Source organism: Cyclospora cayetanensis, unplaced genomic scaffold (assembly GCF_002999335.1).
Source record: "Cyclospora cayetanensis isolate NF1_C8 unplaced genomic scaffold, CcayRef3 CcayRef3_contig_32, whole genome shotgun sequence".
Taxonomy (NCBI): domain Eukaryota; phylum Apicomplexa; class Conoidasida; order Eucoccidiorida; family Eimeriidae; genus Cyclospora; species Cyclospora cayetanensis.
The window spans coordinates 199625-222762 of record NW_020312281.1 but is presented as its reverse complement, the minus strand read 5'-3'; the positions used below and the strand labels follow the sequence as shown (position 1 = coordinate 222762).

At 53.5% G+C, this 23138-nt stretch overlaps 5 protein-coding genes across 5 annotated transcripts; 3 read left to right on the top strand and 2 right to left on the bottom strand.

Annotated features, from left to right (window-relative positions):
- The first annotated feature begins 337 nt into the window (after positions 1 to 337).
- On the top strand, positions 338 to 2563 carry LOC34619208. Its single transcript, XM_026333910.1, has 3 exons — positions 338 to 937; positions 1373 to 1442; positions 2232 to 2563. The coding sequence occupies exons 1-3, from the start codon at positions 338 to 340 to the stop codon at positions 2561 to 2563; spliced, it is 1002 nt and encodes a 333-aa protein (XP_026189695.1).
- A 90-nt stretch (positions 2564 to 2653) lies between these two features.
- Positions 2654 to 4232, top strand: LOC34619209. Its single transcript, XM_026333909.1, has 3 exons — positions 2654 to 2706; positions 2919 to 2997; positions 3279 to 4232. The coding sequence occupies exons 1-3, from the start codon at positions 2654 to 2656 to the stop codon at positions 4230 to 4232; spliced, it is 1086 nt and encodes a 361-aa protein (XP_026189694.1).
- Positions 4233 to 5456: 1224 nt separating this feature from the next.
- LOC34619211 lies at positions 5457 to 10723 on the top strand. The gene is made up of 8 exons (XM_026333908.1): positions 5457 to 5705; positions 6026 to 6229; positions 7319 to 7708; positions 7823 to 8859; positions 8968 to 9828; positions 10027 to 10165; positions 10337 to 10449; positions 10630 to 10723. Exons 1-8 carry the CDS (start codon positions 5457 to 5459, stop codon positions 10721 to 10723), a joined length of 3087 nt encoding a protein of 1028 aa, XP_026189693.1.
- Positions 10724 to 11662: 939 nt separating this feature from the next.
- Positions 11663 to 16893, bottom strand: LOC34619213. Its single transcript, XM_026333907.1, has 11 exons — positions 16444 to 16893; positions 16152 to 16275; positions 15923 to 15990; positions 15501 to 15620; positions 15106 to 15216; positions 14636 to 14699; positions 13835 to 14124; positions 13289 to 13384; positions 13067 to 13159; positions 12616 to 12750; positions 11663 to 11716 (listed from the first exon to the last, which is right to left on the bottom strand). Exons 1-11 carry the CDS (start codon positions 16891 to 16893, stop codon positions 11663 to 11665), a joined length of 1605 nt encoding a protein of 534 aa, XP_026189692.1.
- A 2346-nt stretch (positions 16894 to 19239) lies between these two features.
- Positions 19240 to 22636, bottom strand: LOC34619215 (arginine and glutamate-rich protein 1). The gene is made up of 7 exons (XM_022732519.2): positions 22431 to 22636; positions 21651 to 21807; positions 21327 to 21473; positions 20767 to 21099; positions 20196 to 20327; positions 19457 to 19677; positions 19240 to 19318 (listed from the first exon to the last, which is right to left on the bottom strand). The coding sequence occupies exons 1-7, from the start codon at positions 22634 to 22636 to the stop codon at positions 19240 to 19242; spliced, it is 1275 nt and encodes a 424-aa protein (XP_022593335.2).
- Positions 22637 to 23138: the final 502 nt, after the last annotated feature.

Sequence of the window (23138 nt, the reverse complement as noted above, 5' to 3'; positions counted from 1 at the left end):
AAGAGACGACCATAATGCGGGTCGGGTAAGCAACACATAAACTATCCCCGGGTATCCCCTCGTGGGGCCCTCCTATGCCGATGAGGCCACCTGCTTGGGGCCCCCCTACGATGACTTCAAGACCAAACCCTAGCCTCCCTGGCCGCCTGCCCGTTGCTTCTCCCCGGTACTACCATTAGGCTATGGTTATCCAGCGGATTTCATTGAACCAGACCTCAAAATTCAGCGCTTTTCCCAAAGTCTGCTCTGGCGTTTGCGGGACTGGAAGACCCTCCCTTTCAGGGGGCCCCTTCCTTAAGGGTGCATTGCACATAGCGTGCAGTATATTTACATCATCATGGGGTCGCGTAGCGGGCGCAGTGAGCTGGGAGGCGCGAAGGGGGCAGCAGCTAAGTCAGGGCCTTCTAGTGGGGAGGGGGCCCTCAGCGCTACCAGGGGGTCCCGTGCCCAGAACAAGATCCGAAAAAAGCACGACGAGGAGAAAACGCGGAGTGCAATGGGCCCTAGAGGCGGCCAGAAGTCTGTAAGGAAAGATCAGGGGAAAAATCCACGGGCAACCCGCCGTGGTGGCAATGGCGCTGATGTTTCGCCCGCTCGGAGGCTCCGTGATCGCAGAGGCCCCGTGCAGCAGCACATGCGAGGAGGCGGCAGCAGCAGCTCCAGCGGTGATGAGAGCAGCGGAAAGCTGCCTTTGTGGGCAGTGGCTGCACTAAAAGCAGGGGAGGAGGCGAAGGCTCGCGCAGCGGCTGCTGCTGCAGCGCGGGCTGCTCTGCCCCCTCTCCCGCACGTGACCCTTGCGCTTATAGCTGATGTCACTCATGATCAGGTGACGCAGCAGAAAAACAAGCAGGAGCGCCAACGGGAGAAGCATTCACGTGGAGATTCCGCTCCGTCGGGTCTATCTGCTTTAGAATACTTGGACCTAAGCTGCCGAGGAGTACAGACAGCTGAAGATTTGAGTTGCTTGAAGGGCCTTTGTCGCGTTGATCTCTCCTCAAATAGCCTCACTTCACTCTCGTTTCTCGCAATGAACTTCTCTCTGGCCCATCTCAAAGCCGCGAATAACTGCATCCAGTCCTTGGGCAGCTCACTCGAAAACTTGTCCAATCTGAGGGTCCTAGATCTCAGTGGCAACCAAGTGAGCATGCATTCCAGCAAGGATTTAGCCGGCTCTGAGGGGCAGGTAGAGGCTAGCAGAGGGGCTTTGAAGGCGGCATGATGCGGGCCTCAATAATGCAGGCTGCGCCAGCTTGTTCAGACGGGATGCATCATAAAAACGCGAACACTTTGACAGCGAATTTTTCTCAACTCAGTAGAGGTACCGCATGACTGTGGGATTTCGCTCTCGAGTTTTGTGTGTGGTGGTGTGCAGTTGACGCGAATGGAAGGGTTCGACAGTCTGCCGAATCTGAAGGCACTTATTCTCAGCAGCAATGAAATTAGTGAGGCCCCTGAATCGTTTGCATTCCCTAGACCCATAACGTTTCAGGCTGCAGCCTTTGAGAAGGGGGCGGCTCCATGCGGCTAAGTATACGCTTGGCAACAGGAACCCTTTGGAGATAGGGCCTGGCACGGGAGCTGTCAAGCCGCATACAAACAAAGAAAGCGGCAATGAGAGTGAAGAGGAACGGGATCGAGGAGGCCCAAGCAAACGCGCACATAGCGCAGCCCAGCTACACAGTAGAGGCAAGGGAGGCATGGCACACACACACACACACGGCAGGAGACAGCAAAAGATAGCTTGTTTGTCTGCTTGCTCATCCGTGCATTCTTCAGGCCGCGTTCCGTTTGGAAAGTATCTTTTACATGTCGAGAGCCTCAGTAAGTTTCTTTCCTTCGTGCTTGAGCGGACTTCCCGTTGTCTAGATGCATTCGGCGGGTTGGATGCTGCCTTTTCATGCCTTCACTTTATGACCATCACGGAGATTCTTGGCTATATCTTTGCCCCAAACCTTCCCCCGCTGCAGGTGCCGTCGCCGCATTGTTTTAGCTTGTCTTTGACGCTGTGCATATTTTTTAAAGGGCATGAAAGGCCGTATTCTGGAGGCTCTGTGCTCTCCTAAGGAGCTCCAACAACTACAGAGCGGCATCTGTGGGGCCCCCTGAGATTCGGATCGCTAGAGCATGTGCCTCGGCGTTTTCCTGATCACTTGCCTGCGCCTGTCTGCCCGTGTGATTGTGTGTGCTATCGTTCCCTTGTCCGCTGTTTCGCCCTCCGCATGCTGCCGCAGTCCTCTCAAGGAATGAAATATCCGAGTTCCCAGAGCCGCCTCAGCCCCTCCCGCATCTCAGAAAGCTCTCTCTTTCCCACAACAAGCTCAAAGTAACTCTTCAAACCAAGCCTACTCCCACACCCTGTCGAGGCGCGACGAGTGCCTGGCTTGCACGGAGGCCCTTCGCAAGGCTCCTAGTTGGACACAAGGCGCTAGCCATGTGTCCAGAGTCCTCTCAGCCGTGTGGTAGACGCATCGTTGAGCCGATGCAAATCAAAGACGGCCCTTTCGGCAGCTCCCCTCATTGCTGGCTAGCCAGCTGCTGCGTGTTGCATGGGTGTGCTCGCTAGGCGTTCCCTTTTTGTGGCCGATTCCCTGCATTGTTCGAGTTGCGGCTAGCCAGCAACAAGCTGCTGGAGATGGGCAGGGGACTCAGCTGCATGCCGAGCCTTACGATTCTGGATCTTGGTCACAATCTCCTCTCCACCTTGCAGTGAGCCTCTGCAGGCCATAGTGTAGTGCCGTTGAGGCCTTTCAACAGTGGCAATCATGCGAAAACTTTTTGTGGAGTGCTGCACGCCGCCGTATGTGCGCACCCAGCATAGCGGAAAGACGTTGCTTAGAGGCACCTGTATACGTGGTGTGAATTCATCGAACTTCACAGTTTAGTGTGTGTTTGTGTGTGTGTCTGTGTGTGTGGTTCAGGGCGGTGAAGCTTGTTGGCCCTCACTTGAAACTGGCCCAGTTGAATCTATTGGGGAATCCCGCGCTCGAAGCCTATGGGGTATGTGCTTCAAAGGCGTTGCTATCTCATCATGTGCGCTGCTTTCTGCCTAGAGCCTCTGGTTTGTACTACCTTTTCAAGGTGCCCCTTTGTGTCTTTGGTTTTCTTCTGCCCGATGTGTGAATGCGTGTGCTTCATTTTCCTACCTGCCTGCATTCTGAGTGGAAGAGGCCTGAATTCACCGTCTTCGCACAGCGCAGGAACTCCGCTTGGCAGATGTACTTACACCCGCAAAGGATGCTTGCTAAACCCGAGTTTCTATGTTCTCTGCGTTTTCGCAGGACGCGATCAAAGCCTTTTGTTTGTCCTCTCTACCAGCTCTGAAGATTTACAATACCAAGCCCCTCCAACTTAAGGGCCACTCCAAGCTCAAGGCCATCTTAACCCGATATGAGGGGCCCCCTGGGGGCCCACTTTCTGAAGGCCTCGACTCCTCTGAAAACGCCTTGGGGGGCCAGCCTCCGAAGCGAAACCGAGAGGATGCAGGGCCTAAGAGAAAGGTTAAGGCAGTGGAAGAGGTACAAACCGGTGAGGAAGGGGCAGAACGGAAGAGGCACAAATACGAAAGCGCCAAGGCTTCACAAAAGAAAGCGGCTCGAGAGAGGCCTAGTCACAGCAAAGGTAGAGAGGCCGACAGGGAAGGAGAGGAAAACACGAAGAGACGGCACAGAACAGAGACAGGCAAACACCAGCATGAAATAGAGACACACACACGGGCGGAGGTCCCTAAACAGAGAAGTCTTCACGCGCAACGCCAAACTGCCCCTGCAGCAGCATCCGCTGCAGCAGAAGGAAACGAACGGAAAGGCAAAAAACAGCACCAGCACGAACACCCCGAAACGGAAAATGGTTCCCACAACCAGAATAGTAAGGAAAACAGAAGGAAGCAGCAGGCGGAGGCGCAGCAGATGCAACTGGAGGCCCTCGCTCCAGGATTACCCAAAAAGAAGGGCAGCAAGACGAAAAAGGATCATGAGCAGCAGCAGCAGCAGCACAATTATGCATCTTCCTCGAATACTGGTGCAGAAAGCTCCTACAGTATCTTTCAGCAACACGAGCACCAACGCCACTCTCCCGACGGGCAAGGAGATGCGAACGTGGCCAGCATTCCCTCCTTTTTCGCCCGCACAGATTTTGTCGACAAGATGCAGATGCTCGCATCCAAAAGGGGGGGAAGCTTCTGGGTAGCAGGGGCCCCAGGGGATGCGAAAGCGGGGGAAAGCGTCTGGGATTAGCGAGCGGCTTTCGCAGTTAGCTGGAAATTCTGTTTTTTTCAGACCTGCCGCAGCGACTTGAGAAGGCATTTTCGAAGTGTGCTTTTCCGTATTTTGCCTCTGCTCTGTCCGCTTGCCGCAAATACGCATGCAAGCAGCTTTTTTCCGCATTCTTCAGAAAGAGGCATCCTTAAATAGAGCACGAGGCTCTAGAAGTTCAGTAGACCGAGGTTCGTAGTGCGCCCATGGAGGCCTTAGAAGGACGTTGCTCCGTGGCCAGTCGTGCAAACAGTGGAGGGGCACTTTTCTTTGTTTACACTGCGCCTTGCACGCGTAGGCATTGGCTATATATGTATATGCCTGGAGCGAAATGGCAATCGGCCCGTGGCTGGGTTAGTCGGTTGCAGCATTGGTAGACTCAGGTGTGATCGGTTGCTGCATAGGTAGGCTCAGGTGTGACTGAGGGGCCCCACCGGGCAGGGCCCCCCATTCTGTCGCCACGTCTGGCTGTTTGTCACATTTACTGCCCTTATTATTTGCATTTGGCTTTTTAATTTCGACCTTAATTTGGAAAAAAAGCCAAGCAAGGAGCCTTGGAAGGTTGCTGCCGTCGTGGTTGGCATGGGGGGGGGCCCACGGGCTTGTGTAAGCTAAGGTTTGGTGCCACTGCGATCTAGAAAGCCCTTCAGGCTTTCTGCCCAAACTAGGTTTTGTATTTTCCACCTCCTGTGGAGTACACGGGGCAAAGGCACCCAGAAGCCTAGCCCGACAAACCCCCTAGTACATACTCCTTCACCCACGCTGCGCTCACCGTGCGCGCAAGACCACCGCTTTGCTGCCGTGGCTTTTTCTTTGCAGGCCTTCCTTTGGTGTTTGAAGCGATGCAGCTACTCGAGGAGCGTGTGTCTATGGGCTTGGACTTCCCAGTAGTAGTCCTATTTTCCTGGGTTGGTGCTTTGTTGTATCTATTCGAGTTTGAGTCTCGCATTCCGCCCTTTGCAGCCCGGAAGCTGACACACCTCTCCATGGGTTGCCTCATCCTCTCTTTGTTTCTTCGCGAAAGCAGTCGAAACTCGATATTCGCGCAACTTGGTGTGGGGGCAATTGCGACAGGTGCCATCCTGCTGTGCTTCATCCGCCCATTCAGGTACATGCAGCCCTTATTAGCTCGAAAAAAGCAAATCCCATAGTTGTACAGCAGTGCCTTTCTTGGAGTTTTTGCTTCCCAGTGCCCGACGCAAGGCCATGACCGCGGTGCCGCTCGTCCCACCTGTGGCACCTCATAGCTCGCAATTCGCTTGTTTTTGTGGCATCCTTGCGCGCAGATTCGGGCAATACAGAGATAAGGGGATCATAAGTTTTAACCTGCTAGTGCTTGCGTTTTTGATTTTGGGGTTAGATTTCGGCTTCTTAGCACCTGCCTTTATTGCAGACCCTCTAGGGGCGATTGTGGGCAGAAACGTTTCTTCCGCGAAATGGATTGGAGAAAAAACAGTAAGCTTCAAAGTGGCAGCTTCGCTGTTGCGGCTGTGGTGGCAGAGAAAGGTGTCACACTACTTGCGCCTTCTCCTGCATTTGCAGCCACAGCCCTTTCAGTAGTCGTGATTACCTAGGGGGGTTAGACCTTAGGTTTTAAGTGCGTCAAGACTCGAAGACTAAAGCAATACAATGCTTGACTACAGTATAAACGCCGCGGGGGCTTCAGCGCTGGCGAGCTGCTGGCGGCCTATGGAATCTACCGTCAAGATAGAAGACTGTGTTGGTTTCCAGCATCGGCGCAGTGCATTGTGGTGTGTGTTTGCGGGGTCGCTCAGGTCGCAGGTTCTCTAGCGGTACTCCTTGGCTGTCTGATGGCTTTGTTTCGCGTGGAGACTTTAGTGACTCGCGTCAGCCTCGCCTTTCTGTGCACTCTCTTAGAAGCCATTGGCGGAGAACTGGATAACCTTGTCATGAACATCCCCGTCTTTGCGTACTACTTTGCAACGACTAGAGGCGTTGTGCATGGAATGTTGTCAGTGGTCTAACGCCCTTTGACGGTGCCCCTTCAGAGGGGTCAACAGGCTCGCTGGCTGTACTAAACGGCTGCGGACGGCCCCTCTGCTTATTCTTAGACTCCAAATTTGGCCCTGATAACGCGTTGGTTTGGTTACTACTAGGGACGGAGAACGTTTCGCACTTTCTACGTGCTTCCCTGACGCCCACGACAGAGCACCTGGAGCGCCGTGAAAACGGGGCTGACGTGGTTCTCGCCTCTTAATTCTTAGAAATAGGTAATCCAGAACTAAACTTCTTGAGGTTATTTATTCGGTTATCCTAGTAGTCAAGTTCTTTAGGTCGTCGAGAGACGGCAAGAAAGAGAACGGGAGGGTCACCCACTCACACAGCGGTGGACTCGGGGCACGAGTTTTGGCATTAAAGTACACTCAGCCAATACTTTTGTTTAGCCCATAGTTAAAAGCGTAATTCTTTTAATAGAAGAAATTGCGGCTGTTTCCTAGTTCTTGTTTACTCTTTCCTTACGGTGGCTAAACACGAGAGTAGAATAACCACCCCTCGCCCCCACGGATGGGTGGGTGAAACCAGTACACGGCAGCGGCGGCTGCTGCTACACTTGACCCTCTGCCTGTGCTCATGTACCGAGGTGTAAAAGGCAGCAGATGACTAATTTAATGATTCCAACTTTATTTCTCAACAAAACGAGCTGGTTTACCGTTGGTGCTGCTCTCCTGTCGAATAGAGCAGACACCACGGACCACTGGACTGTCACAACCCCTCCTCTATCTTCTCTTCTCCCAGTGCGTATAGCTCTGAGATGACGTCCTGCACTTAGTTCGTCTGTCTTGCCCTTTTTACTTGTCTGAGGCTTTAAAGTGCCTCTTCTTGTCAGCATTGCACCTCCCCACGAGCTCAGGCTTCGACCCCAACTCAGGCATTCCCATACTTGCTTCGTCCTGCCCCTCATAAGCCACGTACAGGAAATTTGTGCCAGCATTCCTTCAATACCGTCTGCTCTTACTGCGACAGTGGCAATAGCTGCTGCAGAAGGCCTAGCTGAAGCAGCAGCAGCACCAACAGCACCAACAATGCCAGGCTTGAGGTCTCATCAGGCGGGCCCTCGGGGGCCCCCTGAGTGTCCGTTGGCTTCCTCCTATCCGGATTCTGGAGGTCCTTTAGGGGCCCCATTGTCGGGGGGCTCTAGGGCACCTTTGGCAGGTGGCCCTTTCCACAGGGAGGCGAGGGCCCCCCTAAGGGCGGTTGAAAATCTGCACATAAAAAACAAATCCCGACCAAGACAGCAGCCCCTAAAGCCTAACAAGCAGCACCAGCAGAAACAACAGCAGGCCGCGAAGCTGGAGCACCCCGGGAGCTGTCTCGAAAGAAAGGTGGCGCAAACCGGGCAGAAGCAGCCATTTCAACAGCAGGAAATACAGCAGGATGGAGCGGCTACTCGCATCAAGAGGAAGCAGCAGCAGGCTGCAGCAAAGGCCGCTGCAACGGCGGCTGTGGCGGGGCCCCCAACAGCAGCAACAACAGAAGCAGCCAACCCGCAAAAGACCTCTCGGCTTGCCATTTCGACGACAAAAAGGCCGCGCAGGCGTCCATTTGCACAGGGAGGGGCCCACACAGGGCCCCTTGGAGGCCCTCGGGGCCCCTCTTTCCGCATCAATCTTGCCATGCACGGGTATTCCGGAGCCCCTCCTCCAGGAGGGAACCCCCAAGCTCCAGGGGCCCCCAGGAGGCCCCCCACCCACAAGGACGATGGGGCTATTTTTAGTGCTCCTGCAGCAGGACTAGCAGCAGCAGCACCAGCAGTAGCAGCACCAGCAGCAGCAGCACCAGCAGCAGCAATACTAGCAGCAGCAGCACCAGCAGCAGCAGCACCAGCAGCAGAAGCCCCTGTGGCACCAGCCTCAGATGCACCGTCTGTGCCTGTGGCAAGGGCCCAAGCAGCAGACCCAAGGGCCCCCCCTCCGATCGCCCCGGTGTCTATGCGCCCCACAGTACCCTTGGCTGCTGTACAGTCTAGTGGGCGATCAGGAGCTTCAGCTTCAGCAGATGCAGACGCGGCAGCCCCTCTGGTGGTCTTGGTCAAGGATGATGAGGAGATATGGGAGCAGTGGGAAGGCCTTCGTCTTCTCGGCGAGGGGGTGTATGGTCGCGTATACCTGGTGCAAAACAGAGACACTCAGGAGAAGCTGGCGTTTAAAAGGATGTATCTGCATGCTCGGAAGCGAGACGCCTTGTCTCTGCAACAGCAGCAGCTGCTGCACCGCCTGTCTGACGTAGAAACAGCAGCAGCAGCTCGCGGCGGGGGGGCCCTGCCGTCAGTGCTGCAGCGGGAAGTCTCAGTTTTACGGGCGTTAAGAAACAAGCCCAACATCATCAGCATCCGCCGCGTGTATGTTGGCAGCCACAGGGTATACCTGGCGTTTCCTATGATAAAGGGCGGCACTCTTGCGGACTGCCTGAGATGCTTTGCGTCTTGGGGGGAATATGTTCGCCTGTGTTCTGCGGCGAACAGCCACAATAGCGGCAGCAGCATAGAGGATGACGGGTGCTGCAGCGACGAAGAAGATTCGGCTGTTAATCTAGAGGCCTCTCCCTGCGCTTTCTCGCCGCTGCTCAAAGTGCCATGCTTCTGTCTCCGGTGGAGGCTTTCAGAGGTGTATCCGGATGCATTCGCAAGCCAGTCTGGAAAGGATCCCCTCCTTCTAGAGAGCCTCAAGGAAGCCTCCCTGTGTGAGCAGCAGCAAAGCAAGCAGCAAAGCGAGCAGCAAGAAGAGCAGCAAGAAGAGCAGCAAGAAGAGCAGCGGGATGAGGCTGCAGAGGGTAATGCAGACACCACCTGCACGTCGATATATTGCTGCTGCCCCTGTATGCGATGCGCGCCTCCTTGTGGACTGCCACTTGGGCTCTGCTTGCGAATCGCATACGCCCTACTGCGTGGAGTTTCGCTTTTCCACGAAAAGCGAATTATTCACAGAGATATAAAGCCAGACAACATCCTCCTTGGCTGGCAAGAGATGCCGGTACACCCCAAGGCGGCAGCAGAAACCGCAAGGAAAGCCATGTGGCGCCTGCTCCATGGGGTAGACCCACCGCAGCATCTGCAGCAGCAGAGCAGTGAAGCGGATAGGGAGTCTGTTGAGGGTTTGCAGAGTGGAGACGAAGCAGGGAGATCCTCAGACGACGAGGCCGAGGGGGAGCTCCCTGATGAGGCGCCACAGCCCCCGCCTTTGGTGTGCAACCTCTACATAGCCGACTTTGGTCTGGCTAGAACCCTCCCCTTTTTCACACGAAGAGACTGCACGCGTCGCGAAACAGAGGCCTTACAGCTGCTGGACAGGCAGGAGGAGGCCGAGGGGGCCCCTGAAGAAAGCCTAAGAAATGTCAGCACTCCCCGAAATGTCGGCAGCTGCAAAACCTCCTCCGTATCGCCGACGTCGTCTCTCAGGCGCATTGCCGCTGCTGCTGCCTTTGCTGAAGGCTGCTGCAGCGACCAAATAGGCCATGGACCGTGCCTGTCACCGGAAATCATTACGCTCAATTACAGGCCCTTAGAGGTCCTCCTGGGGAGCAACACCTACACGCTCGCCGTAGACATCTGGAGTGTCGGGTTAGTCTTGAGGGTGGGGGTAGTCGGAGGGTGGTCCTGCTGCTACTGTTGTGCTGCGCCACAGCCGAAGACACTTCCATGCAGTGCCTGGTTCTGTGTGTCTGATGCTGTGGGCTGTGTGTCTGATGCTGTGGGCTGTGTGTCTGATGCTGTGGGCTGTGTGTCTGATGCTGTGGGCTGTGTGTCTGATGTGCGCAGCTGCGTGCTGGTCGAGTGCCTCTGCGGCTGCGAGTTCATCGAGGGTTCCTGCGAAGTTTCCTGCATTCTGCACATTCTGCAAACATTTGGAACCCCCACGGAAGAAGAGTGGCCTGAGCTGCACAAGCTACCCTTCATGGTACTACACGCGATCTCCAGAGCTCTCGATGACACTGCCCAGAGTCTTGTCAAGTCGACTTGCGCCTTCTCATCCTGAAGCTCCCAGCACGCCCCTCCTTGCATGCGTAGGTGTGCAAGTCCTCCCGCTTTCAGAGGCCTTTCCATGCGCACTGTGTATGCCTCGCGTCAGAGCCGCTTGCTGCCCGTCTTCCCTCTACGCCCACTCGCCCTTGAGAGCTTCTTCGCGGAGAAAGGGAGGCTGGACGTCCTTCAGAGCCCTGCCTGGATGCAACTCCTTAAGCAGTAAGCCCCAAAGCGTATCGTTGTTTCAGGGAGCGGCAGGCAGGAGAGCCGGGTGTATGTACAGGGCGGGGCGCTCAGAGGCGTGCTTACGCTTCATTGGCTGCTGCCCAAGACGCAGAAACAAAGCCACCAGATCAACACTACGGTGTAGTTACTGCTGGAATGTGCGGTGGACTTCAGGCTTCTGCAAGTCAATCCAGATCGCCGCATCAGCGCAGCAGAGGCTCTTTCTCTCCCTGTCTTCAGGGATCTGCCAGCCTCTGCGTACTTGTAGAAGGGGCCGCCGAGCTGTATACTACTCCTTTCTTAGACATTGAGAAGCCGATGAGACACGGATTTTCACACATATGTCTACATGTGTGCAAGTGCGGATGCACGCATGCGTACATACATAATTAAATACAAATATATACATCTATATATTTGTATCCAGATTGCAGATGTGGGGTTCCCTAAAGACCATTCTGTGTTGGGCCCTCGCGAGGGAGGGAGGGCTTGAACAAGGCACAGGGCGCTGCAACGGGGCCTCTTCGAGCAGGTGTCCTATAACCTCCTCAGATTACGCGCTTCACACCCTTTTACAGGGGCGAGTCCAAGCCTCTGCTTCTCCTAACAAATACGTTTAAAACCAAAGCTTCTAGCTGCGAAAGAGGGGTGGGTAGGAAAAGGGACGGGAAGCACGAGCCCGCGGGCTCCCCCGATGAGGCTCAAAAACGATAGATCGATGCCGAGGAGGAGTCTCTCCCTCCAGAAGACATAGGGGGTTTGCTCTAGCGCTTAAATTATACGCGGTCTGTTTTCCGGCGTTAAGCGTTTTTAACGGAAAAATTCGGAGTGCCCTCGTTGCAGACAGAGAGATACACGAGCCAAACAGAGGCTTGTGCCTGAAGGAATGGCAGGAGGGCGCGGGGCGTCAGCGGGCAGTGAAGAAGAAAGAAGAGCCACAAAAAAACGAATAGAACAAACGTGCAGGGGAAGGAACATCAGCAAATCAATTAGGTCCTCAGGAAGGAGGGGGAAAATGGAAGGGTAGTAGACACAGCAAAGGACGATTTTCGCGTGTTTGCTGCCATTGTTGTTATTTCCGGGCTATCGCAGTACTACCCCGAAAAAAAACGGACAGTGGTGCCCCCCTGTATCGCTGCAGCTCGTTGAACTATAAGATACGATCTGTCTCTGCAAGACGCCACGGAAATAAATTTGAGCCCCTCTGTCAAAGGGATGTATCCTGCGAAACTAGGACGGGATCTCCAGGGAGTAAGGGGGCCTTCAGCAAAAAGCCAACAAGCACCACATCAATGGGGAAGTATACACGGATAGCGCATGCACGCATGTGATATGTCCTTGGCTCCTTTCGGAGGCACTGTACACGGGACGGTTGGAGGCTAGCAGACTCTCCGGGAGGCATGGACGAGGGTGTGAGAGATAGAGGGAGGCAGGCAGGCATCCGCTCAATTAAGAAGCCACATACAGCCACGATTCAAAATGCAACAGGAAAGCGCATGCATGCATGCATGCGCATGTAGTACGCCTGCCTGCGTCGTGCCTTCTCTGTCGAACAACGCCTGCACGCGTGTAAGCCTCTGTTTGTTCATCTGTGTATATGCTTTTTCCAGGCACACTCCTGTATCAATAAATTGCCTTTCAAGGAGCGTAAGTATGGTGCTTCGCGCTTACCCCTGGAACGTGCTCCCTCTGGTCGAATAGCTGGAAGAAGGCCGGGGAGAGCAGCACCATGAAGAAGATGCGCCCGTGTGTCTGGAACAGAGAGAGAGAGAGAAGCTCCCAGCATATATATATACCTACGCGTCGCCAGTATGAGCTATAGATATGCAGAAGCAGCAAAAAAAAATCTTAGAGCTCCCCTACGCATGGATTGACCACTGGAGGCATTGGGCTCGCCCGACAGAACATAGTTCCTTTAGGAGGGAGAGCATATGAAACAAAAAAGGCGCTTATATACATATACATATAGCCAAAGCAGCAACTTTGGAACCACCCAAGCAAAGCGCAAGTGTAGGACAGCTTCCACTGCATAATACGCGCAAGGTTGGCGTCCTCGTGATACGGATCTTTAAAGGCGCCTGTACCTTTAAAGACTCCCCCTGTTGCTCCTGGCTGACCCCTAATGGGGCTGATATCCTTTTCGAACCGCTAGGTCCTTACCATGTCGTTGATGCACGTGCTGCGCCTGAGGCACGTTCCCTTGTTTTTGAGACGATCCAAAAGTTCGAGTTCTACGGAGCCGGGCAAGAGACTCCCAGAAGGAAAACCGCGGGATGAAAGGCTGGCCGATACGGCCTGTAATGTGACACAAAAATAAAAACATGGAGAGGCATATCTGTCTCTGTGTCTAGCTGTCTCGCTGTCTGTGTGTATGCCTTTGTTTGTGTGTAGGTGTCTCTCTCTCTCTCTGTCTCTCTCTTTCTGTCCCTCTCTTTCTGTGTCTGTCTGTGTGTGAGTGCATGTGTATGTGTGTGTGCAAGATACACTCCCTGAACTGTCTCGCCACCACGCGCAGGTCCCCAAACTCGCCATATGCCTTCTCCGCCCCTGTCTATCTCCCCAAATGTTAGGTATATAGCTTCTAGCTGGCGGGGAGCAGGAAAACAAGCACCGTCCAAAAGTCGGAAATATCTTTGAAGTCCAAAGTGCCTTTCTTCTCCAGGTCGAAAGCATCCCACAGGAAGCGCAAGGAGGCCCTGATACACTGCACGCCACACCCCAAGCCACAGCCTCTTGGACGCAGGCAATTAGCTCAAGAAAAAGCCTCCAGCTCAGCGAAATCCTTCAAGCCTCCCGAGCTTTCTTAGCCAAAACAGCAAACACGCAGCCTCACTGAGGGCGCCACAATGCGAGCCTTGCTAGGCGAAGGACTCCAGACGGCAGCACAGTAGTCTAGCGAGGCTAAGAGGCGGATAAGCGCTTCCAGTCCCTATAGAGCACGAATTTCAAATCAAAGCAGGAAGCATGCTACATGCAGCGGCAGAGGAAAGGCGAGGAAAGAATGGTGGCCCTTAATCGAGAGCCGCTTCATCTCGTGCGAGCTGTGTCTTTTTCGCAATACTTGACGAGACTACTACAAGCAGCCTGCAGCATGCACGCTTGAAAGAGAGTGAACAGGCGGCCATGGCAGCAGGGGCAGTGCATATGCACTCATATATATAAATATATGTATATATGTGTATGCAGGTAGGTAGGCAAGTGCGTAGGGAGATGCGAGCATGTGAGCCAACGACGCGCAGCAGGGCGCAGAGAGGGTGCCCACAGATGGATTAAAATGCTGGAGCTAGCAGCAGCTCAATACACCCGAGCAGTGATGCTCTAAGGACAGCACAGAAAACGGAGAGAGAAGCACACGCGATGCAGCGGGAAAGGATCTTACCAAACACAGCGCTTCTTCCTCCGAAGATCCCTCCGTAGCAGCCGCTGTGGATCGTGCCTCAACCTGTTCTCCTGCTGGCTGCTGCGGCTGTACTTGCTCGAATTCCGTCCAGGATAGCCCCCGCGGATCTGTCGTAGCGGCCTGAGTTACAGTGGCTTTAGAGAGAAAGAGGCGGTGAAGGCAATACGGCGTCACTTCATAGGTGTAGGGACAAAGAACAGCTCTGAGAGACTCCAGCAGCTCGGCAAGCGTGTGCTCGGAGCAGCAGAAGCCGTTCTCTCGCAGGAAATCTGAAAAAACCATAGGCATGCAACTAGGATTCGAGAACGTTCAAGAACCAGAAGGCGGCAGGGAGGGCCGGAGTTTGTAGAGAGAGAGAGAGGCAGAGAGAGGCAGAGAGAGAGAGACAGAGAGAGAGGCAGAGAGAGAGACAGAGAGAGACAGGCATATGAGGTGGCATTGAACACAGGAGCTAAGGAAGGCTTGCACGTTAGGTAGAGAGGCTACAGGCCTAAGGGCACAGACAGAGCTGGACTCTGTGCAAACTAGAGACTCGGCAGCAGCCACCTTCCACCCCCCACCCAGCCCTGCAAGCTGCGAACAAAGGCGGGGAGGTTCGATCAAACTGACCGCCGTATACGCATGGGGAGGCAGAAAGGAGGCAGCAGACAACCACCAGAGACATGCATGCCCCGAAGCTAGCACGCAAACAAAGGGCAAGAGCTCTCCCCCCAGTAGTAGGAGCAAGACTTCGGCAGAGGCGAAGATATAAGAAATACTGCTTTCTAGCCTGAGCCTTACTAAATATATCATAAGCGAACTGTATGGACCACTGAGTGGGTGTCTCCCCACAAGGCGCTCCTAGCTGCAACAGGCAATGCACAGAGACGTGCATGCATGCATGCACGCATAGCACCCCATCAGCAGGGGGATTCCTCTGGTGGGAAGACTCATCGCAGGAGATTGCGCCGCTTCTCTTTGCAATCGTGTCTGCCTATCCCGCTACCCCTTCCGGTGCTGGAGTCTTCTCAGCTGCCTCCTCAGCTCTCAAACTCGCTCGCATCTGTCGGCTGACTGCCTTTAACTGCTGCCTTCTCCCCCTGCCAAGGCTGCGCTTGCTCAAGGAAGGACTCCTCAATAGGATAACGACTATGGGGTCGTGCGAGCACTGCATGCCAAAGATGCCCTTTGTGCAGAGAGCTTCCTCTTCCTCCCCCGACCACCTAGCCGCGAGAAGCCGAGCAGGTTGAAGGGATGGACTGTAAGCTTACGGGCTTGTAGAGGGAGTTTAGCAGCTGTTGAAACTCCTCGAACCGCAGGAGGTCTCGTGCTCGCACGAAGCCCCTTTGCCCAACGTCTAGAGCGAAAAACAATCGCACGGCCTGCACACGCGCGAAGAAGCAGAAGCTCTGGCATGCACAGCAAACGGCAGGCAGGGAGGGAGGGGAAGAAGAGGGAGGGGCTGGCTGCGACGATGGGAGATTCACAAGTGTGGCGGAAGGGAAGCGCATGAGCGCATCGCAAATTCAGGGAAAGGGATCTATCAGAGAGCAGAGTTGCAGGAAGGCAGCGGCAAGCAACCTAGCGCGCGCAAGTGAGGTGGCCTCAAGGGCTATTTTTAGCTAGGCAGTGCTCTCAAGTGTGTCTGTAAAAATGCTCGAATTACGAGGAATCTGGCGAAGAAAACAAGGAGCCCTGGGTGAGCCAATTGGTCCTCTTGCTTAAGAGCAAATAAGGCAGGAAAGGAAGGGTCTTCAGCCCATTCGCAGAACATGAGCGAGAGAGACTGCACCAGAAAAAGCAGCACCGAAGAGCGACAAGTTCGTTTGCTGCGCTGGAAGAGAGAGGCTGCTCGACTCGTTCGGCTCTGCTTCCTCACCCTCCTGTGAGAGTCTTAGCTGTTGAGCCCCCGACATCCCCGTGTGCTGTTAGCGATTACAGAGAGAGAGAGAGAGAGAGAGAGAGAGAGAGACAGAGAGACAGAGAGAGAGAACAGCGTACGAAGAGAGCCGCTAGCCGCAAGGGCAGCAGCGCAAATCACATCCCGGAAAGTTCAAAAGAAGGACAGGATAGGGGCTTGAGACTTACCTCCATGGAGAGCTCGCCTTTGTCGTTCAAGTAGGGTTGAACTTTCTCCTTGAGATGGGCATTAAAGACTAAAGCGCACGAAACGCGCATCCCGAAAGGCTAGGCTGGCCCTATTGCTTTCATCAGTACTGCGCTGATTTGTTGTGCTAGGCAGAGAGCTAGGGGTCGCTTTGCTTGGCCGTGTCTGTCGAGCGCTAAAGGACCTTGTTAGCGGTGGGGAGGCCCTTACTGGAGTTAAGGAGCGTCTTGGAGACGGTTTGTGTCGAAACGTCTCCATGCGCATCTCTTAGAAATTCACAAAAGACGCTTGGCGCAAAGCAGCGCGAGAAAGCTGCCGGGCACTGAGCCCCTGCCTGCAGCAAGAGGTCAGAGAAAATGCCGCATTCGCAGTCAGCGAATTATCCTGTGCTCAAGTCTCCACAAACGACCCCGCCGGCTCTGATGCAAGACGCAGGTTCAACGTTCTAAGAGCCATCAGGCCCATATGAAAGCGTGTTCGAAAGACTCTCAGCTTAACTCGCCTTTTTGAAATCTCGATAAGAAAGCACTGCCTTGGCTTTAGGGTATTCAGAGTGATCCGCCACGGCAAAATGAGGCGGCAGCACAAGAGGCACAGCGCCTGCTGGCAGGCTGAATGCAGCCCCAAGGATCTCAGCAGCAGAGGGATATGCAGCCACACGACTTAACCTATGAAGACAGCATGCAGTTTCTTTCCAGGCCTCCCAAAGATCTGAAAATCCGGGAGAAGAACCTCCTGGAGAGAGGGGGCCCTCTTTGCCGCCCAAGGGCAAAGAGGGGAGGCCATTGTTCGCTGAAGAAGAGTCGGTGCATCTTGAGGAGCTCTCGGTGCTTCCAGCAGTCTCGAGAAACGCCTCCTTTGGTTTCTCCATCTTGGCCGCAGCAGTGACAGCAGCGGCGGGGGGCCCTAAATAAAGGCCACCTGAAGACTCGACGTCAAGGAACTCGCGCATTGACGTGTGCAAGTAGGGGGGCCCCTGCCGATCAAGAGGCACACACGACGCGCCTCAAAGGACTCTCAAGACTCCGTGTCTGTCATCCTAATGGTCTATTGCGTTGCTGCTGATGCCTCTCCTGTGTTGTTCGCCCGGCCGCTGGCTGTATGTACACTGCTCTTGGCAGCTTTCCCAGCGCTGCTGCTCCTTCTGCTGCTGGCCGCGCGCTGCTTGAGCTGTCCGTTTGGTATAGAGTCGTGTGTCTCGAAGAGTCCGGTAGGGGCCCCTGGAAAGGAGGATGCCCTTGTAGCTATTGGGGGCACAGGAGGCTAGAATTTAAGAGGCCGCTAGCCGAGCGATGAATTATAAATGTAGATTTATTTCTGTAGCACGTGGGCGTAGTGTCTAGGGTGTAAAGTTTTAGATGGCCTCGTGTGGCGTGAACCGGCAAGTGTGTGCCTGCTAGGGTTGGGTGCGCTCAGGGATTTCTGCATTCGACCCTTCTTTTGCACACAAGAAAATACACGGCAAACAGTCAAGAAATAGCCAGAAATAGTGGAACATTGCCAAAATTAGTGCTAAATTAGTAAAGGTTTCTCTTCCTGCTGGGGGCCCCCAAATTGCCAGTTGGCTCCAGTCCGTGGGCCGACCACCTGCCTTGAAACCGTTTCTAACGCAGCCTCGCCTCTTGTTCAAAAGAAAAAAATTCAGATAGTGTTTCGCCGTATTCGTTTCTTGAGTGTGTCTTGTCTTTGTTGTTTTGGTGAATGCCATACAGGAGAGGGTCTTCAAGCTGCAGGGGATTTTTACCCGCCGGTCTTGTATATCGTCGTCACTGGCATACGTCATTTTTCGAGCGGCTACGCGGTTCATGACAAAGCATTAGCTCTTTGTGGCCTAGAGCTAAGGGTCGATGACCTAAGAAGCTAGGCTTGCCTTTCTCCCTAGGCCTCCCTGGTTAAATGCAACCGCAAGCGACGTGGTGGAAGGCAATTGCGTTTCGCCAGGTGTCACCAGTAGTAAGACACTCTGTCACTTACCTGAAATTTAAACACACTCGAGACCCATATTGCATTTAAAAGGCGTGGGCAGAATACTTATACCCCACAGCCACGGTCGTTTGAACTTCCCAGCAAGCCGGGACAGAAAGAAATGGGAATGTGGCCTGAGCATCCATTTTGCCTGCCCCATGTAATTCAAAATCTCGAGCCAGTATCTTAAAAAATCCTCGATAGATGCGCATCCTTGGGTGGTGAAGTCTTGGCGCCTCTTCATGAAACCTTCAAGGGGCGGTACAATAAGGGATGGAGTATAAGGTTCTCACAGGGAGACAGTTTTAGCGCTAAAACTGCCTGCCTCTTTTCATACAAAATTACTGCCTGCCCTTCAAGAAGCATCCGCCTCTTTGCCTCAAACCTTCAGGGTTCCGGCACGAGATGAGAGTGCAACTAGGGTGCGCGTAGCGCCACCTTCTGAGCACTCCTAGCATACATAGCTAGCCGCACATGGAATCTTGCTTACACGCCCACACAGAAATATACCTCATTGTATCGAGGTAGCGCTACTCGGCAAGAAATAGGTTACACGAACTCGCAAGACCAATCGGCCTATATTCCCCCAATTCTTAGCTAGATAATACTTGCGTAGTAGATCATGCAAAATTGTAGCTCAGCCCGCGGAAGAAAAAGGCCGGACATATCTGCCACGTCGCATAATCGGCAAACCAGTTTCGCGCAACCCTTTTGATTTCCCGCATATGGAGATCTCTAGCCAGCCAATCATGCCAACATTTGATCGAGTCTCTTCCAACGACCTTTTTCCCAATCTTGTTCCCACAGGGTTCCTACATGTTGGAAAAGAGATCAGCCGGGGTGCTGGAAAGTTGCTGTACTCTAATGAGCGCTTTCAACATAAGCGTGTAGCGGCACGTAGCGCCCTGGCGACTAGGCGCACTCCCATTAGTTGCCAATGAGACGTGTAGGAGGACACGTAAGTGTAGCTTTGCTCGCTGCAGATCGGCTAGCCGTGGCTAATTGCTACAGGGAAGGGTAGGAGCTTTTGCTTTTTCAGGACGTTAGCCGGAAGGGCACCGCGGAAAGGCGGCGACATCATAAATACAATGCAGGAGAGAAGGTGCTTTCACAAGCAATAAGAAAGAAGAGGCAGGTAGGTAAAGTTACTCATCCCGGAGGCACGCAGCCTTGCATAAGCAAAGAAAAACCCCAGCAGCGCGTGAACAGACGTCGGCGCAGGTACACTGGGGTAGCAACCGTGGCTGAGGAAATGCTACAGACAAAGCAGTGAAGAGAAAAAATGGTGAATCAAAGAGCTGCCTTCCCCCTCCGCCAAAAGGAACGACAATGGCTAAGCTTCGTTTTCTTCTTCAGCAGCTTCTGGCTGATCCACTTTTACATCGTCCTGCCTACCTCTTCTTCGCCAAGCTCTGCAATCACCTTAACAAAGGAAAAACCGGTTGAATACTCTAACGTTTACCTTGACTGCTTGATTGTGAGCTGCTCGACCTTTAGGCTTTCGGGCTCTCGGCCGCTGCCCTATTATTTGCTTCCCCCTGCAGGTTCACGATTGTTCATTATTGTGCTGCTTCTTCCTTTCCCGGGGTTTTTTCTTAGCTGCTTTAGCCTTTGCCTCTGCGTCTTTGACCCTTTTAAGGAATGCCCGGGCGCAATGTTGCAGCAGAAGCGCTGCTTCTTCTTTCTGATCCTTTTGGCGCTCCCTTTGTAGACAGATCCACGCCTCCTTCTGTTCTTGAGCCGCCGCCTCTCTGCACTGTCTCTCTTCTTCCTCCTAGGACGAGCCGGCAGCAGCAAAGAGAGAAAAGCAAAGTGGATGAATGGGCAAAGAACCTCGTCAGGAGGTCCCTCAAAGCGCAAGCAAATCAAAACGCCGGGGAACAAAGCTTCTGGCGTGAGGAGTGCCAACACAAGCAAAAGCTTGCAGTGATTCGAAATCCCACTCGACCTGGCTCTTTCCTGAAGTGTACAACCAGCCAGTTGGCGTTTCCCATAACCCCCTGCGCTGTGTGTTCGCGTGTGTGAGTAGCGAAAGGGTGTGCGGGGAGAGCTCTGTTCTTCCCCACAATTCTGCACAAGGATTGTAGAGCAGAATACTTGAAAAGGCCTTTGCCTCTCTCTCTCTCTCTTTCTCTCTCTCTCTCTCTCTTTCTCTCTTTCTCTCTCTCACTTCCGCTGTGTGTGTGTGTGTGTGTATGTGTGTGTGTGTCTATGCCCCCCCTTCATCGGTGCTTCACGGAGCGGGGCTCCCTCTGTCTACCACCCCTCCTTTGTTTAGCTAGGAGATACCATTCTAGACTGTGCCGCGCTGAGAGCTCTGCTCAAGGACTTGCGTCGCTCGAGGAGGGTGGTGAGCTCTTGCTGCTTTTCAGCATTCATTTTGTCGTGGAGCAATTGGTAAGCCTCCTTCTCGTTCTGTAGCTGCAGTGAGCACACACCCAGGATCTAAGGAGCGGACGCAAGGATGGCACCCATGGTTGGGTGCGTGGAAGAAAGATACACATAGACCGAGTTTCTATATGCACAGAGACACAGATATTGCAGGGGTCTATGATAGTCATGGAGGTTCACAGGTAACATCCTAGAGAATCAGCCAATAACGCCTTTCCTTCGGCGTACGGATGATGACAAACTGCTGAGTGGAAATGGCAGCACGAGAGCATGGCATCCCACCACTAGGAAATGAGTCTATTTCCCGCTACTTCTTCAGGCTTTCTTCCAAATGAAAGGGGAAACTTAGTGGAACCGCATTAGAAGCTAGGAGCTATACTGGCCAGCTCTGTTTCCTGTCTCCCAAGGTGCTATGTTAACCCATTTAGGGAGACTTTGTGGGCTATCGGGAAGTATGCGAAAAATTTGCCTGTCTAATGAGCTTGTTCCTAAAATCAGCATTCGCTCTTTGAAGAAATGCTTCTTCGTCAGCCTCTTTTTGCAGCATTTCTAATTCCTTTCCTAGCCTCTTCTCTTCTTGCACAAGTTGCCATTGCTTGCCCTCAAGCTGGGCCACCATTGCTGCCTCCGTAAAAGCCAGCTTTACGCCAGCTTTAGACTTTAGCCGCTGCAACTCTTGCTTTAAAGCTGCCACTTCTATGCTGGTCGCACGGCGGCTCTCTGCAAACTCAGCCTCTTCCTTTCTCAGTTCACATTCCAGCAGACGGACCGCCTGCGACATCTCACGGTTCCTCCGACGGGCCTCCAGCCACAAACCCCACATAACAAGCATGCTAGCAGTCAGCAAAAAAGAGGCAAGTCTGTTGAAAGAATACTGACAGCTTCATAGAAAAACGGGCGCAAAAATTTCATGAAAAATGACCGACAGATGAAATTCGTTTGGCAGGTGAAATGAAAACGGCGAGAGGCACATCCCACGCCCTAAAATTCATTTTTATGTAAACGCCAGAAAACTAACAGCGCACACACTTCAGCGAGCCTCTCTTGTGCATGCTTCTCCTGAGCCACGTTGTCAGTGAGGCATTTAAAAGTGTTAGAGGCCTTCAGTTCGTGCAGGGTCTCCGTAAGCCAATCTTCAGCCCGTTGCCTCTCATGATTCAATTTTAACATGTTGGCCTGCCCAAACACCCCAAGTAATCACCAGAGCAGCAAGTTCTGCACACGTGAAGTCGGTTTTCGCACTGTTTAAAGTGCTACCGTACAGCGGGAGAAGTTATTTTTTGCATGACCCATATCATTAGACCAGCAGCAGGTCCCGTTACTGCGACCTGGTGCTTCCCGCTCCCTCCTTACGTGAATATCTGGAGTTTGCCTAAGGTTCCTGCAGAGGTCCCTGTTGGCCTCTTTGAGCTTAGCTGAAGCCTCCTGTAACTGCCTCTCAGTCGCACGGAGTGTCTCTCTGTCTTGCAATCCATGTAGTTCCTCTTTGTCTTTTACCAGTAGCTGATGCCTGAGCACCCCAGACAACGTCTGTAGCCTTGTCTGAGAGGGGATTGCTTGAGTACACAGCGAGTTTGCCACTACGCGCGTGCGTCTTGGGGGCCCGAGCGTGAGAGGTGCATGCGTTGGAAAGCACTACGAGGCGACCCCTTAGGTGCAGGAAAGCCTCCTTTTCCCCCTGCTAAGCAATGTTTCTACGTGCTACTAACTAAAAGGCTGCAATCTCAAGGCCCTTGGTTTTTTCCTATTCGCATTGCAGCTCTGCAGCAGCCACTGCCCAGGGAATGCCCCTTAGGAGCTTCTCGGCCTGAAAGGTGCATTTAGGACCCACAGACTCCCTCCGACCTGGTAAGAGAGACTCAAACGACAAGGGGGCTTGGGCTAAAGACTGTGTGGATGGCCGGCTAGATGGCGTGCAGTGCTCTGTGCATTGCGGGTAGGCGAGACATCTGCTACATTTTTGAGAGGAGATGTGAAGTAGGACCAGCCCCTTACACGACTGCTTAGATTAGAAAAGAGAGAGGCAAGTGCCATAGCGAGAGGAAAGTAAGGAGAAATAGGGGGGAAGGAGTAATGTATATCCGCGTGACTGCTGGCTGTCTGTGTCTGGCTTAACCCGTGGCTTATACACACATTTTCTCAAGATCCTGCTGTTCGCCAATAAGCCTGATTACGTCATCACCCATTGCAGCCGTGAGATGGCTGCGTTTTTCCGTCTTTTGCTCCCTAATGAGCTTGCCCAGGAAGACCAGCCTTTTGAGGGCCTCCTCTATCAGCACACAAGCCCTGAGGCTCTCCACAGGGGTTAGCTGTGTTGTGCCTTTGGCCAGTTCCCCCATTGTGTGGTCCCATGGGTCGATATTCCTACTGAAACTCTTCTTTATTCATGGGATCTCCCTGAGTCCGGCCTCGTTGGAGCCGCCGACACCCTTCCAGGGGCTGGGCTGCGAAACAGAAAGAAGAAGAGAATTACAGGGGTAAGCTCTGCTACAATACCGCAGAGAAAGCAGTTAAACTACTTTGATAAATGAGAAGAATTGCAAAAACGGCAGGCGCCGCGGCTAGAGATGACGGACGTTGAGTGCGCCACCTCGTGCCCGCTTTCTCAGCTGCAGATACACCCCAGATACTACCGCGCCGGTTTTGCTCTGACCACGCATCAGACGTATATATGCATAGTGTTTCTTCTCGGTTAATATTTGCATTAATTCCACACATAGCCACGGAACCAAAGCAACGATAACAGGTTGCCGCAATGCGTGGTGTGATGTAGTTGTAGCGTTCATTTGCCTGCCCGTTCACCCCAAGCAGCGTTCTCTCGCCCGCCCAAGTTTCAGCGCG

Excerpts from the sequence above, each read along its gene's own strand:
- LOC34619208 (XM_026333910.1), top strand. The coding sequence starts at position 338 with ATGGGGTCGCGTAGCGGGCGCAGTGAGCTGGGAGGCGCGAAGGGGGCA. Across the intron at positions 938-1,372 it reads TGGACCTAAGCTGCCGAGGA|TTGACGCGAATGGAAGGGTT; the intron begins GTACAGACAGCT and ends GGTGGTGTGCAG. Across the intron at positions 1,443-2,231 it reads TCTCAGCAGCAATGAAATTA|TCCTCTCAAGGAATGAAATA; the intron begins GTGAGGCCCCTG and ends ATGCTGCCGCAG.
- LOC34619209 (XM_026333909.1), top strand. The coding sequence starts at position 2,654 with ATGCCGAGCCTTACGATTCTGGATCTTGGTCACAATCTCCTCTCCACC. Across the intron at positions 2,707-2,918 it reads AATCTCCTCTCCACCTTGCA|GGCGGTGAAGCTTGTTGGCC; the intron begins GTGAGCCTCTGC and ends TGTGTGGTTCAG. Across the intron at positions 2,998-3,278 it reads CCGCGCTCGAAGCCTATGGG|GACGCGATCAAAGCCTTTTG; the intron begins GTATGTGCTTCA and ends GCGTTTTCGCAG.
- LOC34619211 (XM_026333908.1), top strand. The coding sequence starts at position 5,457 with ATGACCGCGGTGCCGCTCGTCCCACCTGTGGCACCTCATAGCTCGCAA. Across the intron at positions 5,706-6,025 it reads AATGGATTGGAGAAAAAACA|GTCGCAGGTTCTCTAGCGGT; the intron begins GTAAGCTTCAAA and ends GGGGTCGCTCAG. Across the intron at positions 10,166-10,336 it reads TGCACAAGCTACCCTTCATG|AGCCGCTTGCTGCCCGTCTT; the intron begins GTACTACACGCG and ends GCCTCGCGTCAG.
- LOC34619213 (XM_026333907.1), bottom strand. The coding sequence starts at position 16,893 with ATGCGCGAGTTCCTTGACGTCGAGTCTTCAGGTGGCCTTTATTTAGGG. Across the intron at positions 15,217-15,500 it reads TTTTCTTCGCCAGATTCCTC|GCCGTGCGATTGTTTTTCGC; the intron begins GTAATTCGAGCA and ends GCGCGTGTGCAG. Across the intron at positions 14,125-14,635 it reads GTTCGCTTATGATATATTTA|ATTTCCTGCGAGAGAACGGC; the intron begins GTAAGGCTCAGG and ends TGGTTTTTTCAG.
- LOC34619215 (XM_022732519.2), bottom strand. The coding sequence starts at position 22,636 with ATGGGGGAACTGGCCAAAGGCACAACACAGCTAACCCCTGTGGAGAGC. Across the intron at positions 21,474-21,650 it reads GGCAAACTCCAGATATTCAC|GCCAACATGTTAAAATTGAA; the intron begins GTAAGGAGGGAG and ends GTGTTTGGGCAG. Across the intron at positions 19,678-20,195 it reads GCGCGGCACAGTCTAGAATG|GAAGAAGAGAGACAGTGCAG; the intron begins GTATCTCCTAGC and ends TCGTCCTAGGAG.